The following is a 19,402-nucleotide window of genomic DNA, read 5'->3' on the forward strand; positions in this document are numbered from 1 at the left end:
GCGCCCATCGGTGAGGATTCAAGTCTATCTTCTTCTTTTTTTTTTTTTTTTTTTTGTATTCTCGAGATACGATATTTTAGCGGAGCAGTTGATACCAATTTCATCGAACAATCATCACAATTTTATCAAACATGCGACATTGTTGTAAATATTTGCGTTAATGAAACGCGAGCTCCAAAGTCTGCTGATTGATGATTAGTGACCGACCGTTTAATTTTTATTTGTATATGGTTCAATTTTTTTTTCCTCAAGTGACCATAATAAAGCTATATTTTTTATTATTAGCTGTTTTGTTTCTTTTTTTTTTTTATCTCATCGTCAACAGGTCCGGCTCGTTCGCACATGGAGAAATGTCTCGCCCGAGATGAGAAGTTGGTATTGTTACACTACCGGTCTATGTTCATTCGTCATGACACTCGTTAACAGCGGCTTAATTAATCTTGCTTGCGTGCACGGAATCGAAAGTTTTCTCCCTTGCGAACTCGCCGGCGTCTACGCTTATTGCAACGCGCGACATCACTCATTTCTTTTTTTTTTTGTTATTTTTCTTTTCTATTTTTTTTTCTCGTCACCGCACTCTCGCTCTCGCTCTCTTTCTCTCTTTCTCGCTTTCATGTATTGTCCGCTGGCTTATTTACATATTACATTGGGGCTTCGACTGTACACGCGGATATATACCACATGTATAATTCAATGTACATAGGTACAACGAATATCTCATTCGTTTCTCTTTTTCTGAGCGGTAATTTATAATATATTAGTTGACATTTTCGTAGTCGTCGTTGTCGTCGTTGTCGTCGTCATCGTCGTCATCGTCGTCGTTGTTGTCACGGTTACCGTCATTGTCGTTGTCCTTGTTTGAATATCGCATAACTCACTAATACACAATTCGGCACTCTCGTTTCCCATGCTTTAAATCGTACGCATAGCAATCTCTCATTTTAGGTCGCGAATACGCGAACACTTAACCGATCATTGAATCCTATCGCAGTCGCATTCTTATCTAAAGCGGCTTTTGGCTCCTTTCTGATAGGATTATAAAACTGCTCGGCAATAAATTTCGCAATCTAAAGACCATGAATTCGTCGATCGTACATTATAATTTGTGTCAAATTAATTGGTTTATTATTTGTTATTATGTAAGGAACTGATTTAGTATGAAATAGATTTTGATAAGAGTAGAAATATTTGCGAGGAATGAAAATAGATAAGTTAGACAAGATTTAATGTTATTACTCTTTTATATAATTGATATAATCTTATGTTCTTCTATATGCCTTATAGTTTATAAAATTTATTAATTTTGTAGACATGCGCGAATGCATGGTCCTCAGCAGGCGATGTTGTAGAATTCCGAAAGAAGACAAACTCGAATGCATTAATGAAATCTTTCGTAATGTATAGAAAAGAGCTGATTTTATTTACTATCAGTTTATCAAGAAAATTTTGTTAATTTGTAAACAGTTGTACAATTGAATTCGGATTGGAACAGTTTTATAAGAGAATCCTTCTTAATATAACATAATATATAGCGTATACGTAGTGTTTTCTATAAAAAGGATATCTGTTTATTTACTTAAGAAAATCCCAGAAATGAAATAGAATTATGTCTTGCAACAATATAGTAATACAGTAATTGTATTTGAGCCAATGTAACGTAATAGGGTAATTGTGTATTTGCGGTTAAGCTTAGAAAAAAAACTCCATTACCGATATTATCGTATTTGTCATCTGTCTCATTTATGATGTTCCGCAACGCAATATCGTTACTAAATTTGTGATAATAATCGCAGTTTGTGTTGTGACAAGTATCATATTGATTGCGAGCTCCGACGTAATTGTCTCGTTTTCCTCATATGACGAATTTTTTTGATAACAACGGAAAAATATTTGCACGGGGATGTTGTGTTATAAATTAATGATTTCGCGTGAAACACTTGCTCTGCATATTTCCGATCAAACTTTTTAAGAAAGATATGCGGACGTCTTTTCTTTGTATTTCAAAAATATTTTTTCTTTCGTGACTCTAAGTAGAAATATATAATTATGTTAAACGCAATTCGCGTTTAATTAAACAAGTAAAGTTGTATGTGAAAATTTAAAGCAATTTTAAAATATTTGCAGTTATTTGTTTTACAGTATATATATATATATCTAATTTAAATATATTCTGATTTTAGGACGTTTGTTGATATTCAAAATTTAAAAGTATTTTTTCTCTAGTTGCACATTGAACCAAACAGAAGACAGTTTTGCATTAATTAATGAAAATAGCGCGCTTTTATTGTACCACAATAAAGTAAGATTTTTTTCTCTGTTTGCACTTTTATCATTTAATAGAAAAGCCTACGTAAAACTTTAATATAGTATAATATACCTATATACATCCAAGAAAACTTGATATGAATCATAGGATGGTACGAGGAGAAATCAGTTTCTTGAACAGGCAATACTAATTGCACCAAAGTATTTATTCTTAGAATAAATAGCAGCGAAGGCACTAAATTATATTAATATCTTCATTAATGATTATTACGAAAGTAAAGTTGACATTTTATCAGCATATAAGTGCCGTCTAGAAACAAAGACAGAATTCCAGAAACTCTATTGTTAATTTTTTTTTTTTTTTACAAGTACGAGCATTATCATATTTTGCGGCACGCAAGGAAAGTGTTATGTAGATTTTTCTAATTTTACATTTCATTTGATACGTTTCTTTCGCTTCTATTTCCTATCATGCTGTAACATAACGTAAAGTTTTTGTAAAATATCGATCGCAAAATCGATTTAGCGAACGCTGCAATATAAGGAACGAACGTATTTCAACGCTGATTGAAATGCTAATTACGACATATTTGTAACTCATCACAACAAAAAAAAAAAAAACAAATAAGAGCAATATACTTGCAGGCGTTTACGTTAGTCCCATCGTAATGCGTGTGGAAATCTATTGACGAAATATACAAACGTTTGCCTTATTTTCGCCGACTTCAGCAGCATAGAGACGTTGTTACTTTTTTTCCTACTACGTGATTAGCCTTAGTACTTGTTTCTCTTGAAATTGTTTCTCTTTGCTACTTTACGATTTATCGCGATTGACTTCACTGGTAGAACGCGTATCGCTTTGTAATATTTTATTTGCAATTCTATATATATGTACAAGTCTGTCCGCACATGCGTGTACACCAGTAACACGTCCACTTAACGCAGTGTAGCGGCAATTGAAAAATAATCCCCAGCGAAAAACACCTCGACATGGAAATTCTAATAGTCAGATAAGAAATACAGTCGTCGCGGTCGTGCGTTTCGCATAGTTGCTGTTATGCGGCTTCGTAAAGCTTCGTTAAGCACATGCGGGCGCGTTGCAATGTACACGTACGCATGGACAAGTTTAACATAGATTACATTATCAGTGATTAAATAATAGCATAGAAAATAATTGTTTTCCTCGCCACGAAGCTAGAATCTTTCAACTATTTTGCCATTGACCTTTGATACTTGATATTGTTTTTTTTTTTTTTACTCTCATTTTCTTCTCTTATACATAGTTTAGTTCTTCAACTACTTAGTTGCTAGTGTGATACTGTATGAAATCTCGGAGTATGCATGTACATGTGTGTTATGTGTGTCTGTACGTTTGTCCGCACGTGTGTATGCATTCACACTCGTCGTGCTGTCATCCGAATGTCATGTATGCAGATGCACGTAATTTTGTTGGCAGGTAGAACACAATACGTGACGATATGTGAAAAAATGTTTTTTTCTTTAAAAATTTTTTTTAGCAAAAATTAAATTATTAATTATTTTTGAATGTCAAAATGTATTGCTGTAGAATAATATCTTAGTTAGTATGATATTAATAATTTGATCTATAAGCGGCCGACTTTCGATAAAGAGTAATACTGAAAGGCATAAATCGATAATGTTAAAACATGAGAATCATGTTGTGTCAGAACTTGAATTTTTTATATTTCGAGTATTATTTGGGAAAAATCGCGTTTTAATAACACATGTTTGGTCTAATATCTATTTAATACCTTCGAAAAAGAAATTTGTTTATTAATAACCGCGATATTAACGACGAACTAAACTGGAGAAATCTAATATATATGTCATGTATATATTTATATATTTGTCCGTATCAAGTATAATATCGAAAAATAAAAATTATAATATGGAATACGCACATAATTTAATTGTTTCCGACGGAGATTAGTTTAATTTAATTTTGGTGATTAAAATTGTCTATTTTAATTTTGCGATTAAAATAGCTAATAATTTTCAAAATTTCAACAGAATATTTGCGTGCAAAATTAATTAGATTTTTTCAAATTCTTTTATGTTAATAATCTCTCTGTCTTGTATTTTTTAATATCCAATATTCGCCATTCCTTTTTCTCCATGTGCCAAGGCGTCACAGATGACACTTAAAAATGTAATATTAGAAAGAAATGAATATTTTCGTGTTGATTTTCTCCTGCTCGATTCCTTTTTATTTTCATTTTTATGAGAACGAACTCTGCAGTTTGATAAGAGATAAATAAAGTCCAGTTTTTTCGCGAAACATAGAAACTAAATGGACGGGCGAAGTTGAGTATTGCCATCGATGGTATGTACATGATTAATGATCGCTCTTTCATTCGCTAAAAGTAATTGAATCTTAATATAATACATTTAATAATATATTCTCACTTTGCAGCTTCATCCCTTACTTAAATTTTCGTGCGCTTCTGAGAAGTCTCGCATACTCTGCTTTAGAGTGACTGTTCAACTTCTATCGATTATTTGTTAACGTGATTACACGTATAATATCTATCGCGATCGATCATGATCACGGTATATCTTATGCGTGCACGCGGTGAATGTAGGTATTCTTTTCTACTCACGTATTTCTTTGATGTGCAATTGGTTTTTGACTCATTTGCCTATTTTGTGTGTGTGTGTGTGTGTGTGTGTGTGTGTGTGTGTGTGTGTGTGTGTGTGTGTGTGTGTGTGTGTGTATGATGTGTCGTGTGTGACATGTATACTTATTATATTTATATACCTTCTTCCCCATGGTATCTCAATTATACAGTAACATTTTGCTAAGGCATTCGTTATGGCAAGTATATTTTAAAGGTGCCGATGTCTAAATACGCGCGTGAAATACTTCTCGTACACTTTATAAAAGTATAGTCGGCCAGTTAATTCCCTAAATATATAATATAGCCAGGCTAGGATCGAATCGGTTTTAAAAAGAAACGACGGCCCCGTTAGAAAAGAAGTGTGACCTCGATTCGAATTTATATATATGTATATATTTATATATGTATATTTATATATATATATATATATATATATATATATATATATATTATATATATATGTATATAGGTATGCGGCTTGCACAAATTCGCGGCCCGCGCTAATTTTTCCCTAAACGCATGCAGTTCCTCCATCTAGATTCGTATGCCTAATTGTCCCGTTAATAAAATATATCGAATCGCAAAATCAGCTACGTAAATCGCAAAACGAGAAGAAGTTAGATCTCGAAAAGCACGATTGTGTGTGTTCCTTCGGCCAGAACGCGTACGGCTACTAATTTCCACTCGGTATAAAGTGACGCCTAATGAGGTGCAACTGCATCTCCGAGATGTCGTACGATAGCTTGAGATATTCGTACGTACCAAGCGTTATTAGCTGAAGGTCCGATTGATCTCCTCCGTTCGAATTAATTAAATGCTTGCTATTAATTATTGCTTACTCACAGCATGAGCTGATCTTAATGAAATACGCACAGCAGCGTAGAACGGCACAGTCTGCACGTTTATTTATTATTATTACTTTGTATTCTTATGGCACATGTAAGATCTTTCGCGAGTAGTAGCATAGCATCGAGGAAAATAAATTGTTCGTGAGGTGAGTACCGCTGAAATTTGGATAATTAATTTCTACGTAAAGTTCTACGTAAATCTGTTATAAATTTTTGTTTCGCGCGCTTACAATGGAAGGCAAAGTATCGATTGGATTTTTTTAATGTTAATATCTCCAAATAATCATGGCTATTTGTGGAAATTGTTACACAAGCTACGCCATTAGCATCGCGAAAGATATCGGCAATGTACTTCTAGAGAATCGCAGCGTTCCTACTCTGCCATGTATTTCATCCAATTTTTTTTTTTTTTTTTTCATACAACCTCTGTAGCTAAATTCCTGAAAAATCTTATTTTACGAAACGCCAAGTAAACCTTTGCATCGCCAAAGAAACGGAAGCAAACTCGCGTAGAAAAATCGAAGTATCTTATTGAAGCAACTCTTTCCTTTCATTCCTGTCGATCTCTAGCAAGCTCTCACGACAACTGATAATTTTCTCCTCAGCAGCTGCAGGCTGCTTTTCTTCGCACGCCCGAAAAAACGATCATAATTACAAACGCAATAACGTGCAATAGAAAAAACGTAGTCGGTAGACTCATATCAGCGCCGCGCAACAGCGTACATATTCATACCATAAGCATGACGTCGAATTCCCGCTCATGGTGTGAACCCTGTAGAAAACTCTTTCGTAGAAAATTGACGCTAGGGTAATGTTTTTCTTCATTTTATTTTTTTACAAGGCGTACTACGCAGGTTTCCCAGCTAGCTGCTCTAGTTTTCACACGGTGTTACGATACTTGGAGAGATTCAGGAGAGATCAAGCACAAATGTCGAAAATTGAAAAGTTTTCAAATAATTTTGAGTAATACGGAATTACAATTACGTCACAGATGTTAATGAAATAGATAAATTTGCTTGATATTCGTTTGACGCGATTGCTCTGGTGGAGGGATGTGTTATGTGTTTCCAGTGGAGAAATTTCACAATTATTTACGGCTTCTTGAGAGAAAAAAAAATCCGTGGCGTGTGACAGCACCATTGCATTCGAGCAACTGTTAAGATCTACTACGCGATTACACACTTCTATTTAATATTATATAAGAATTACCGCATACGCGAGTATAATGTGTGCATAATTCGTTGTTTCAATCACATTTGATTTTCGAACAGTTCTAGAAAAACAATGGTGGAGACTCTTAAAATGACACGTTTCGTGAAAATTGCTAGAGCTAACGATATTTAATTGCATTTATCTTATCGATCAATATTTAAGAAATTTAATAGTACGCAATGCGCAATCATAAAGACAGGGACGAGATATATTGTTTTTGGAAATCGTGATTTTTTGCAGGAGTACCGTGTCACCGTGCGAGAACTATTGAGAAACGTTTAACAGCGGATCGTCTAATAGCGTTTTATTTAGCTTCGGACAGTCATCATGTTTCTTTATCGATCCATTCTTATGGCTTTCGATCCTTGAAACCGGAAACGGAAAAATTGTAAGTCTACTTCGAAAAGAAGATAGTCTTAGACGGTCGCTCTGTTTATTGTAGGCGCGATATTTAACGAGCGAGATTATCGATATATCGAGCGTATATAACGCGGGAGATGTACGACATGTGGAAAAATTTTGTTCAAGAGTCTGCTCTCAGTCTGCTTTCTGATAATTGTGAGATTGAAAACGTTTTAAGAAAACGAGCACGACACGCTATACCAAGTCAAGCGTTTTTGCCGAGCGCGCTGTAAAAACAATTCTCGCATCCGCAGCGTTATACTTTCGCGACGTCTTTCAACAGAACGATTGATATGTGAAATTTGAAACACACGTATACGATCTTTCCTCTCCCACGCTTCTGCTCTCTACGTAAATCGTAGCTAAATTGACGCACTTTAATCAGCCTCGGACAACAGATTGTATCTAACGTTTTCGCAATTCGGTGCACGCTATCCGATTAATCTCTCGCACTGTAAACCTGTGTTTCTCGTCTTTCTTTTTTTTTTTTTTTTATCTCGATTCTCTTTCCGTCGGTACTTAGACACACTGCGTCCATTTCCGATTTCCGGATCTGTCCTCTTCCTCCTCCCCCTCCTCCCTCTTCCTCTGCTCTGATCTAATATGTATATTCCGCTGTTCACGCGCAACCTATCTCTCAATACAAAAACTATTCACTTCTTTTTTTTTTTTTTGTTTTTATTTAATAAGTGTCTCACTCTTGTCTGTTAGCGTTTACGGATAATAAGGTTCACACGCCTCGAATATAGTCATACGATCTCTGTTTAATCCTAAATAGTTATTCTTTCTCGTGTTTCCTTTTTATAATGCGCTATAGATTCGTATCTTACGTACATATTACGTATGGTATTATGTACACGTAATATCTTTTACATGTGTGTGAGTGGAGTATTAACACAGCACTTCCTTTCCCTCCGCTTTCTCTCTCTCTCTCTCTCTCTCTCTCTCTCTCTCTCTCTCTCTCTCTTTTTAATCGTTTTATCGACATAAGTAGACAGTTGCTAAATAGTGTCTATTCAGTTAGCAGTGGTAATAAGAGTATAATTTCCTCCTCTGTTTCTTTTGTATATAATCACTTCTTTCCCTCGCACTCGTCTCGGAGCACAGTAACAATGTTTTATATGTATGTATATATAAAACAATGTTTTATATATATTTATATATTAATGCGTATCTCTTAGGCCCGAACCGGCAGATTAATCCTAGACCGTTCGTACAGATGAAACTATAAAAACGTCGATTATGGCGGTCTACGACTACTCTACCATTTGGAATGTTTTGACCTCTCGTACGCATTCTTTCTCTCTCTCTCTCTCTCTCTCTCTCTCTTTCTCTCTCTTTTTACACTCTCGTGACTATTGTATAACATTATATATATATATATATATATATATATATATATATATATAATGTTATACAATACTCACGAGAGATATTTAGTATGAGACGTAAAGATGTGTAAAATAATGACAAAAAACTATGTCTCTCTTACATGAAAAATAGGTACTTCTTTCTTTTTCATTTTCTTTTTCTCTCTCTCTTTCTCTCTCTCCCTCTCGCACGTGTGTGTAAGTGTTCATGTTTACATATGTATATGTATGAGAAAAAACGCGCATCTAAACTTTTATGTGGAAACATATGTACATGTATTCGCGATAATGTATATATATATATATATATATATATATATATATATATATAATTCGCATCAACTAGAAAAAACGATCGGCTCACTCCTTTCAATCGTGCGCTCATTAATGGAGTCTCGTCATCGTACAAATAAAAATAACATTCGGGCGTTATTTTTAATAGAAGATGACCGATTTACTTTTCACGCGGAAGGGAGCACCGCAATCTCGAATCTAAGAGAAAATAAAAACGAATGATTCGATCGCACGTTTACTAATGTTAAAAAGACGTAATTCTGTAATTCCGAAGAGCATAACGAATTAACATATTTTTTTTTTTAAATTTCTTAATTTTATAATTCTCAATTTTATTTTCGTCAATTATCGAAAAAATAATCTTTTCTTCTTAGTGACTTGTGTAAAAACGCATTTGATTACAATTTTTTTGAATAGAAATTCAGCAACATTAGGTAATACTACAAGTATACTTGTGCTCTTCGGGATTAAAAACTTAAAGGAACACGTTACATTACGATAATGAATAAATTAAATTAGTATTACAGTATTATAATTATCTTTTGAAAACTTATTTATGCCGAGAATCCTCTTTTATCGTGAGGTATCTGAAATAAAATATTATTTGATTTCGAATAGCATCTATAAAATATGCAAAGCGAGATCGATCGGTATGATTCAATTGGCCTCGAAGATATTGGTATTTATAAAACATGGTTTAAAAAAAACGGAATACAATATAGATCAGGGGGGGGGGAATTGTGAAGTATAAATTGTTTGTAAGTTATGGTTTAGTCGGCGTCAAACCATTTCGCACGTAGAGAACAATATAGGGTTATCTTGCAACACGATATTTAACCACTATGCACAATACTTCATATATATGTATATCTGTATCTTGTTTTTTTTTTTTTTTTGATAATTTATTTAGTCGCCTAATTATGCGGTAGTGATGTAGTAATCATTGCAAGTAATAATCGTAATAACAATAATAATAATAATTTATTACATAGTATTTATAACTTCTTTTATAGTACATCGCGTTTTCTTTTTGTTTTCATCTCATAAAAAGATACTTTGCTCGCGTTTCGCTTAATATTCATTCATTGACATGTAACCACAACGGCCCGAAGGACTCTCAACAAGTAAACACAGCCTTCGGGACCTCGGTAGCATTTGTAGAACCGGTTAATCGCATCTTTCCAAATATCCTTTCCCCCGTTTCTCTTTCTCTGAGTTCGTCCGCGGATTCTCAAACGCGCTATCGTAATTTCCCTCCCCTATTTCTGTACCAGGACGGTCTATCGAATGTATCCGACACGTGAGTCGCAGCGTGTAATCATCAACTCGGCTTTAGTGTCGTTATAATACTCTCGAGGTGAATCGAAACGTAAAAGCAAGATACGTAAAAGAAGGTCTATCAAACAAGCGAGATTATGGAAACGCAAACTCGTTTTTTGCTCTGAAATCAGAAAAAGAGCTTTCACTGAATTGAAGACATTTTAGCCCATCCCACGTGAGTCCTCTCTTCTTCGTTCCTCCTTTTCCTTTCCCCGTACGGAGTATTACGCGTTTTATTCGTTTCGCTTATTTACGCGGCTCTAATGCAGTACGAAGCTAAAGATAAGATCGCGTTAAACTTAAACGGAATACTCTGGTCTTACGACGTACGATTTCTCTATGTTAGTTGTTGCCTTAAAAAAAAAAAGAGCATTCTAATTCTTCACGTAGATTATACTGGGTTTTTTTTTCTTCTTTCCTAAGGTGCGAAACGTCAACTTGCAAAATCACAGAGAATTATTACGCATCGTTATTACATTGTTATTTAGGATTATACCTAATTTCTTTTCCCCACACGACGTGGGCTACATATTCTCTATAAACTTCTAGGCCTGCTCTTCGTCGTCTTTGAGATCTTCATTCTTCGCTGCGTCCATCCATCTTTAATATTACATCCGACGAGACGCGGCGATTATTCTCAATGAAGAGACACGGCGTGAAACGTGGCTCCATGTTTCTCCAACCGAGATACAGATATTTCTTCCTCTTCCTTCACCTTGCGCTCATAAAAGATTAAAATTTCGCTATTGTGTGAAATGCTTTGTCATCATTTTCTAAATAAAAGAAGTCGAACCAAGTTTGAAAGATAAAGGGGGCCTAAAATGTAAAAGTTTTTCCTTTATACTTCAAACCTTTCCTTTCCATCCACGAAATTATTTTGCGACGATAGTTCGTGGAGATTTTATATATTTATCAATAGTATTTATATATTATTGCAATATATATATATATATATATATATATAAATTGCCGTGTGATTTTTTTTTTTTCACGGATCTGTATCACGGTTGGAACGTAAGACTCGGTCTCGGCGGTTTTGCGGTCCTGGACGAAAATGCCGTCAGATTAATATAAGAAGGCGCTATAAATCGATTGCTAAAGGACTACTGGCATGGCCGATATCTATGTATAGACCGCTGCTATAGGATCGCCCTAGCACCGGGCACAAAACCACCAATTGTCCTATCGACGAGAGAGAAGTTCCATCGTCGTTTCCAACATGGAGCCGCTAGTATCTCTGCATATGCTAGTAAAACGAGTGTCGTCATTGATACGAATCCTTGTGGAAAGTGTCGCTCTTGTGGAAGATCCTCCGTCCTTCCCTCGTAAGTTCTTGGCTCGCGAAGTTGTTCTCAGACTTTGGTCTGGGCAAGAGGCAAGCCGGCAGCGTTCTGAGCTCCATACTGTGTACCTGAAAATGACAAATTTTGCGAAATGACAATGCAAGTGTTTATATTTATTTTTCTATATATATAAATTAAATTAATTTTATTATTAAAATTTCTAATAATAATTTTTATAATATAAATTCTATATATTAATTAGATTAAACTAATTATATTTATTTTTCTTGTTCGTCCTTACTTATTTCGTTTAGATTAGAATATGTTGCAATCAGGCTAGGAATAAAATACATTGAGAATGAGAATGAAACGCATTTGCTACTTCTTTTGGCTAGGTAAGATGCGTTATTAAAAGAGCGTATATATATTCATTTAGCTTAATCGTAGCAGATTTTACGATTGTTCGCATACTTACCGATTCCTCACTGGCGCTGGCATGCGCGGCCTGCTCCGCGAGCGCGTTTACTACGGCGTTTATCGTTTTTGATTCGCTGCCAAGATCCTCCTCGCGATGTGCCACCAGGTTAGGATTCTTCCCGATTTTGTTTAGCCTACAAGGAGAGCATGATTAAGCGTAGGGAATGTTGCATGGGGCATAACCTACTATTATTCACACCAAATTCTAAACCACTTAGCAGCACAGTGATTCATCCGTTTTGTGGTGCTTTATAGTGCCCGCAGCTTATCATCTGTACTTAACAGCGATTATTATTTGTTTCAATACTACTTGCACTGCTAAAGGTAGTTGAATGAGGTAAACTGATAAAACAAAATCGATTATCTTTGCCACACTGATTGCGGAATTTCGTCGATTTGCCATTAAAACAGCGAATGTATAATTTTGGTGTATTTTATGTGTAATTTTTAGAGGAATTTTAATTTTTAATTTATTTGTAATTTTTTTAAGTTTTAACTTTTATTTAGTTTCAATTTATATGTTATAATTAATATAATGTTATAATATAATGTTTATGTATAGTATTATGTATATTTGTTATAATATTTATATGTTATAATTTTTTTATTTTTTTGGAGAATTTTTAATTTTTCGACAAGTTTTGTTATTAAAAATATTTTTGCAGAAACTTTGTAACAGTGGGGAAATAATTCAATTATTTAGTTTATAATGCAGCTTTTTATATAATTAAATATTTTGCGCGGTGTGACAAAAATAATATTTTCAAATTAATTTATAAAATATGTTATGCCAAATTATAAATAGAACATTATTATGTAATGAATGTGTCGAGAGTGTAAAACTTTTGTTGTACGATTTCTCAATTCGTTCAATCGGTCAATATCCGATTTCATGAGGTATGCACCACTACATCGGATATTTATCCTCATATGGACGTAAAATTCCGGTTATATCTTTGCGTCAAAGATATTTCGAGCAGATTTAACTCTCTCAACTCATTATAAGTATCGTAAGTTAGTGCGCTTTCATCATAATCAATTTCTCTCAAATTCTTCCCAACTCTCCAATTGTTTTCGTTCACAAGGAAAATCAACATGGCCGACAATATCGCCCTTCATCTTTTCATTTTTCTCTCCGCGAAAAAAATCTTGTTTGACGTATGTGTGTATGTATGTATGTGTAAAACAAGCGTTTCGAGTTTCTAACAACACATACGAGAATATCGGTATGTTGAGGCGAGAGCGACATGATTTCGACAGGCAGCAAATGACTGATCTCCGTTCCGTCGGACAGTACGAAATGCTCAAATAAAGTAGATGGGAGTGGGAGATGATGATTGACATCTATTAGCACACCAACTCGATAGAACAAACCTAACCAAAGCTTATACCTCTCGGCGGCAACGCTCTCCATCGTTCTGCGCATTAGGGGATACTGGTCCAGTACGGCGTTGAAATGATCCACCGAGAGGCTGAAGAGATTGCAGTAGGTCTCCGCTCGGACTGACGCCACCCTCCTCGCGTTCGTCAGCAGACAGATTTCGCCGAAGTAAGACCCGTCCGACAACGAGGTCGCGACCTCGCCGTTCGCCATCACGATGTCGACTATGCCTTCTTGTATGAAGTACATTTTCGAGCCGATTGTACCCTCCTTAATGATGATATCACCTGCGAGAAACACACACACGCTCCTGTATACAATATACAGCTCTCGAGAAAACGTTAGACGGGCAAGACATTTTATCTACGCGAAAAGAAGGCATGTTTATCGTAAACAATCGATACCTGGCTGGAAGACTTCGTATCTGAGTTTCGTCACGACATCCGAGACGAAATTCGAATCGGCGTTGGCGAAGAAGGGCACGGACGCCACCAGCGACCTGCAGTTGTAGTTTATCACATCCTGAAATAAGACGCGATCTTTGTAGACTTTGCAATTTTTATTGCAATTTTACCTTCTTTAAAAATTCTCTAAATCTCTTTCGTAAATTTTCCCGATGCTTTCTAAAAATCACAACTATATCTCGAATATTATCGATTAGAGAGACATTTGGGTTGGATTTTCAATTCTGCGCAATTATTCAGAAATATATTATCCTTAATCTTATTTAGTTTCGATGGAAATATTTTACGATTGACTCTCATCGTACTTCTCTTAGTTTTTCCGAGAGCTCTCCAAGGATCAGTTCCTCGTCGAAGAACTTTCCTTGATACCGGTGTTCGAAGTACTCCGTGATCCTCTGTCTCATTTCTCTTGGTAGTTTTCGATAGGCCATGTATTCCTCTACTTGTTTCACCTACGAGCAAGCCGAACGAGAGTTAAATTCCGATGAATTCCGGGCGAGTACAACGCGCGTTGTATATTGTTATACGACATATTGTCTATACCTTCTCGCGGTATTGTCTTCTCGAGGAATCGAGAGATTGAATGAGGTTCGTCGCGTGTCCGAGGAAAAGAGCGTAGCACGTCGCACCGCTGATCATGCTGAGCATGGTGAGCCACATGTCGGTCAAGGACTGTGGTGGAAACCTACCGTACCCGATACACAGCATGTGCGACATGGCTTTAAAGAGGGCCCACGAGTATTGTTCCAGCCAAAACGAGTCCTGCAAGTAGGCGGCGGGTCGTAACACGGAAATGCATTTTGCAAATCGATGGCCAATTTCGGCACAAAGCGCGGAACGTTCTCATGGAGCTTCTCTCGATCTTTGCTCCTTGAAAATTTACGATTGTCAAGTCGCCAAATAATTTTTTCGTGCTAATTTTTTTCGCGTCAAGCTTATGGCTCATTTACACATATGCAGAGTGTTTCAAAAGTGGAGGTCAGTCGCGCGAGAGGTGATTGAGGAAATCCAAAAATAAGAAAGAAAATTAATAATAAGAAGGTTAAGGTAATAATAAGAAAGTTTAATAAGAACGTAAATCCGAAAGTGCGTTGTTTTCGAGTTATTGCCATTTTTTTACGTTGAAATTTGAAATTGCTTCTTTTTTCGAATTTTTTGTCATTGTTTTTGTTATTAAAATTGAAAAAAAAAGATGGTCTTTATGAGTTTTATAACATAATTAAAATCAAATAAAAGTTGTGAGCTGTTTTAGCATTACTCAGGATTTGTCTCACAACTTTTGTCTCAACAGTTCTGATCTCTGTCAAGAGATGCTAAGCGGGCTGTATCTCCAAGTGGTGCATCCTGTGTAACATTAAAACAGCCCATAATTTTTATTTAACTTTAGTTATGTTATAAAACTCAAAGATCATCTCTTTTTTCAATTTTGACAAAGAATGTGAAAACAAAGCGATTTTAACATAAAAAATGGCGGTACTTTGAAAACAACGCACTTTCCAGATCTATGTTTATATCAACTTTTTTTCTTGTTTTTGGATCCTCAATCACCTTTTGAGCGATTGACTTTTGAAACATTTTGTATTAAAAAAAAAAAAATATTCAAATTTAAAAAAAGTTTAGAAAAACGGGATACCAAACGGGTACCAAACGGGATAGCAAAATTTTTGAAAGAACTGAAGTAATTAATCATACGCGTAAGAAAGTAATGAAGATGAAAGCAAATTGAATGAGAGATAGCTTTAAAAAAAACATGTAACACAGATTGCCTTTCATTCCTGCGATTATATGTTAATTCAATATTCAAATTATAATGTATTCGAATGAGATACTGTTACAATACTTACTTGTAACTCATTAATGGCCACCCATGAATTACTGGGAAATCCTTGAAGCATGGGGACCAGGAATTGCAGGCAGCCACTCCAATGGCCGATTAGAAGCATCATACAGATCAGGTTAAAAATCCGCATGAACACCGACGCCATATTCAGGAACTGCCAACAACAACGTTAGAGCTTTACTCTCGCGCCGGATTTAGGCGTGTCGGAATGTTTCCTCACATGTTTTGATTAAAAACTTCTCTGGCTTATCCAAAGCTCCGATTGCGTAGTGTACAGCAAGTAAGCGAGTGTTGCACAAAAACGCGATAGATATTTAATTCGTCGAGTACACTGTTCTATTACTGTTTCTGTTGCTCAGGTTTAGGAATACTGAGTAAACTACATGACGGGATCCGACACTAAGATCCGATCGACAGTCCATCGACAGTTGTTCAACGAACATTTTTGAAATTTTGCGGAGAAGCTATTTAATCCTTTTAACCAGTCATTTATAAATTTAATAAAATAGCGATTTTTTTTTTTTTTTTTTTTTTTTTTTTTTTCAAGAAAACTCTGAATCGAGATAAATTTTTGCGACAAGTTTTAACGGTCAGTTGAAGTTTTTGCTGCTTAACAGAATAACTGATTAAACGATCTAGACTTTTATTATTGACAAATATATATTAAGCAAGAATCAATGCTCGTATTCAGATCTTAGCGCGGATATACATAGTTCAAGTGAGAGAGTGTCACACTTTTCCTAAGTTGTCATCGCCGTTCTCGTACTCTCGAAATTCTTTTTTTTTTTTTTTTTTTTTTTTTTTCGTCTGTTAAGAAAAGCATGCTACATTAGAAAATACGCATCACGTGGCACACAAAAGAACAATTCAATGTAACCTAAAACGTTGATAAATAACTGATTACTCTACGAATGCTCTAACAAAAAAATATCAATCATTTGCAACTTGGATGGGCCAAGATTCTCAAACCGCTTATGCGCCAAATGTTCATGACATGACGACGATACAAAAAGGAAAAAAAAAAAGGGACAGTAAACAATCGACGCTCATCCAATGAGCGTCGATACAGTCCGTTTGGTTCTAAATGTGAATTGCAAATTGTTCGGTTCCATCGTGCGCAATAAGTACGATATGGGAATCCGTCCGTACTAAAATAAAAAGCTGGAGAACACGCGGAGAACGTACCGACATGGTTAATTTGTCGAGTTAACCCTTCGAGATTCCGATCTCTATCTCATTTCGATGGTTATCTTTCACGCGGAAAACTACATTGATTTTTTTTTTCTCAACGATTAATACGCACGATTAGGTAATTCATTTTCCTGGTAATATTGCGCGTTCAAGTGGAATATTTAACAAACATGCAATCTCAACAGGCGACTCGGTTTTTTTTTTTTTTAATAAAGAGAGTCATTCATGTAATTCACAGGATCACTTCAGGAAGCGAGATTGTAAAAAAATCTGTAAATTCAGATATATTTATAATTTATTTTTATATACGTACGAAGTGATGAAATTTTTGGGGAAAACTTTTTCTACGTGCAATTAAAATTTTATGAGACAGATTAATTTGAGAGATTTTATTTATTTAAAGATCGGAAGGTAACGATTGATTGAAATTTCTCGAAGGGTCGGAGTCGGAGCTAATCTCGGCGTTCTCCTGTTAGTCAAGAGATAAGGATAGAGATTATCTAAGGATCGTTGAAGGTATCATGAAGTGCGACTCATGTTCATGGATATGTACGTAACGTATGTACATATATGTGACAATGACATATATCTGCTTCCGCACTCGTACTGCGTGCGGCAACTCGCAACTCGAAACGCGACGCGAAACGTGACGCGCGCGCGTCGCAATAAATGAGAGTGTCATGCACCGGTATTCGGTCATCGTTTTCAAGAGATTCCATTCGGATGCTCCCGCCGACGGCGCAAATGAATTTCCAATACGGGACGCCGTCGCCGGGGCACGTTGCGAAGAAAATTCTCTCGAATCCGGCACCGTTATATGCGGCGACGAACCGAAGTTTTCCGACGAACTTAAATGCGCTTGCCCAAACACCCACAAGTACCTACTTCGAGCCTTCTCTTTTTATCGCCCCACCGTATCTATCATACTTGATACACTTTCCGTGCTCTTTATAAGTTATGGAAGTTCGATATTCCCGAGAGAGAGAGAGAGAGAGAGAGAGAGAGAGAGAGAGAGAGGGAGAATCTTTCGAGACCCATCTCGCGCGTGTCGGGGTGAGAAATTTGCCGGCAATTTATTAATACATAAATCTAAATGACAGCAAAGTGAGAAGGAGCGGGTGAAGCTGTTTACGGGATTCTTGTCGAGTCTTGGGCAATCGCGGTGATAATGATCTTGAAATCGTACGGCAGTGGGACCTCTCCCCTGTGTATAACAGTTAGGTAATTACTCTTGCACTTAAACCGCAGAAGTGACAGAGCCATTGCCGTACCGACGTAATGATATAATAACGTACAATAAGCTCAAACAGATGTGTCATTTTATTGAAGATAATGCCGGATCTATGTGTTTTTGGAAAACGTCCGTGCGTTCTCTCTTCACTTTTTATCGCGATCGTACAACAACGAATGTACACGAAATTTATCAGCGAACGCTAACTTATATTTATACAATAATTTGAAGAACGCTTCAAACGATTAAACTATTTTTTTTAATTTAATAATCCGGATTTTTTTAATAATATAATAATTTAATAATATATAACATAAATTATAAATAAAATTTATAAGTTAACTGTGTACCGAGTTGGCTCGCATAGCTTCGTCACTTGTGCGATTGCACAACTGGAAACCTGATCATAAAAAGGCGTTGCGTTTGTCAATTATCAGTAGACATACATCGTTAAACAAAGATCACAGCAATGTGTTGTTAAAAGACGAGACGAGAAATGCGTCGATGCCCAATCGCCGTAGGATTTCGATGAAGCGCGGAGCTCTGGTGGTTATCTAAATGGCGGTAAAACATTACTGGGTACTGGCTAGTATCTATCGGGGTGTTATGATACTCCATGGATGATGATCAATGGTACTGTTTCTGCGCCTACAGGAAACAAGTAATAAAAACACGGGAGACTTACGGGCTAGATCACATATAACTCAATACATTACCTGGTCTACAAGTAAAAAGATCGTGTGTACACGTTGAATATACACGGTACACGCACGCGCACGCATACATATATATCGTCGATGCCGTTAACGAGCGACACGACGTGTAATATGTAGACGAGCGCGGCGTGGCTTCGTAAATCAACGAGAATGGGGGGGGGAAAAAAAAAAAAAGAAAGAAAGAAAGAAGGTAACACAAGGTAAACGTATACACTGTAACTCAACATCAACCTTCTCTTCTACGAGACAGTCACAAGTCCAATAAGGATGAAAGCTTGATTCTTGGTTATGTCTTCGCTGATATGATGAATGAGCAATCAACGATCAGAGATGAGTTTCAGCGTACTAATTAACGAATGACGATAGATTGTAAGTGGGCAACAACAAACGTTCTAAAAACGACACCGGAACATAAGTGAGTTACCGCAAACTTAAAGCAACAACAGAAAACAATCGAGATATACGGGGG

At 36.0% G+C, this 19,402-nt stretch overlaps 1 protein-coding gene across 11 annotated transcripts in view; it reads right to left on the reverse strand.

Moving 5' to 3' along the window:
* Window positions 1-29: 29 nt before the first annotated feature.
* The window catches only part of Ih (hyperpolarization activated cyclic nucleotide gated potassium channel Ih), a 139,898-nt gene continuing 120,525 nt past the window's right edge, over window positions 30-19,402 (reverse strand). For 6 of the 11 annotated variants that reach the window (XM_089078978.1, XM_089078919.1, XM_089079249.1 and 3 more), the window contains 7 exons: window positions 15,800-15,949; window positions 14,499-14,717; window positions 14,261-14,407; window positions 13,896-14,013; window positions 13,490-13,778; window positions 12,109-12,244; window positions 30-11,761 (listed from right to left, as the gene is read on the reverse strand). In XM_089078978.1, the coding sequence (XP_088935104.1) occupies window positions 11,615-11,761; window positions 12,109-12,244; window positions 13,490-13,778; window positions 13,896-14,013; window positions 14,261-14,407; window positions 14,499-14,717; window positions 15,800-15,949 (1,206 nt within the window). In that variant the 3' untranslated portion in view covers window positions 30-11,614. The remainder of the gene's footprint in view (window positions 11,762-12,108; window positions 12,245-13,489; window positions 13,779-13,895; window positions 14,014-14,260; window positions 14,408-14,498; window positions 14,718-15,799; window positions 15,950-19,402) is intronic. The other 5 variants (XM_089079134.1, XM_089079337.1, XM_089079019.1 and 2 more) reach the window with 1 other exon arrangement.

Source organism: Pogonomyrmex barbatus, unplaced genomic scaffold (assembly GCF_055798465.1).
Source record: "Pogonomyrmex barbatus isolate J1 unplaced genomic scaffold, ASM5579846v1 scaffold1, whole genome shotgun sequence".
Taxonomy (NCBI): domain Eukaryota; kingdom Metazoa; phylum Arthropoda; class Insecta; order Hymenoptera; family Formicidae; genus Pogonomyrmex; species Pogonomyrmex barbatus.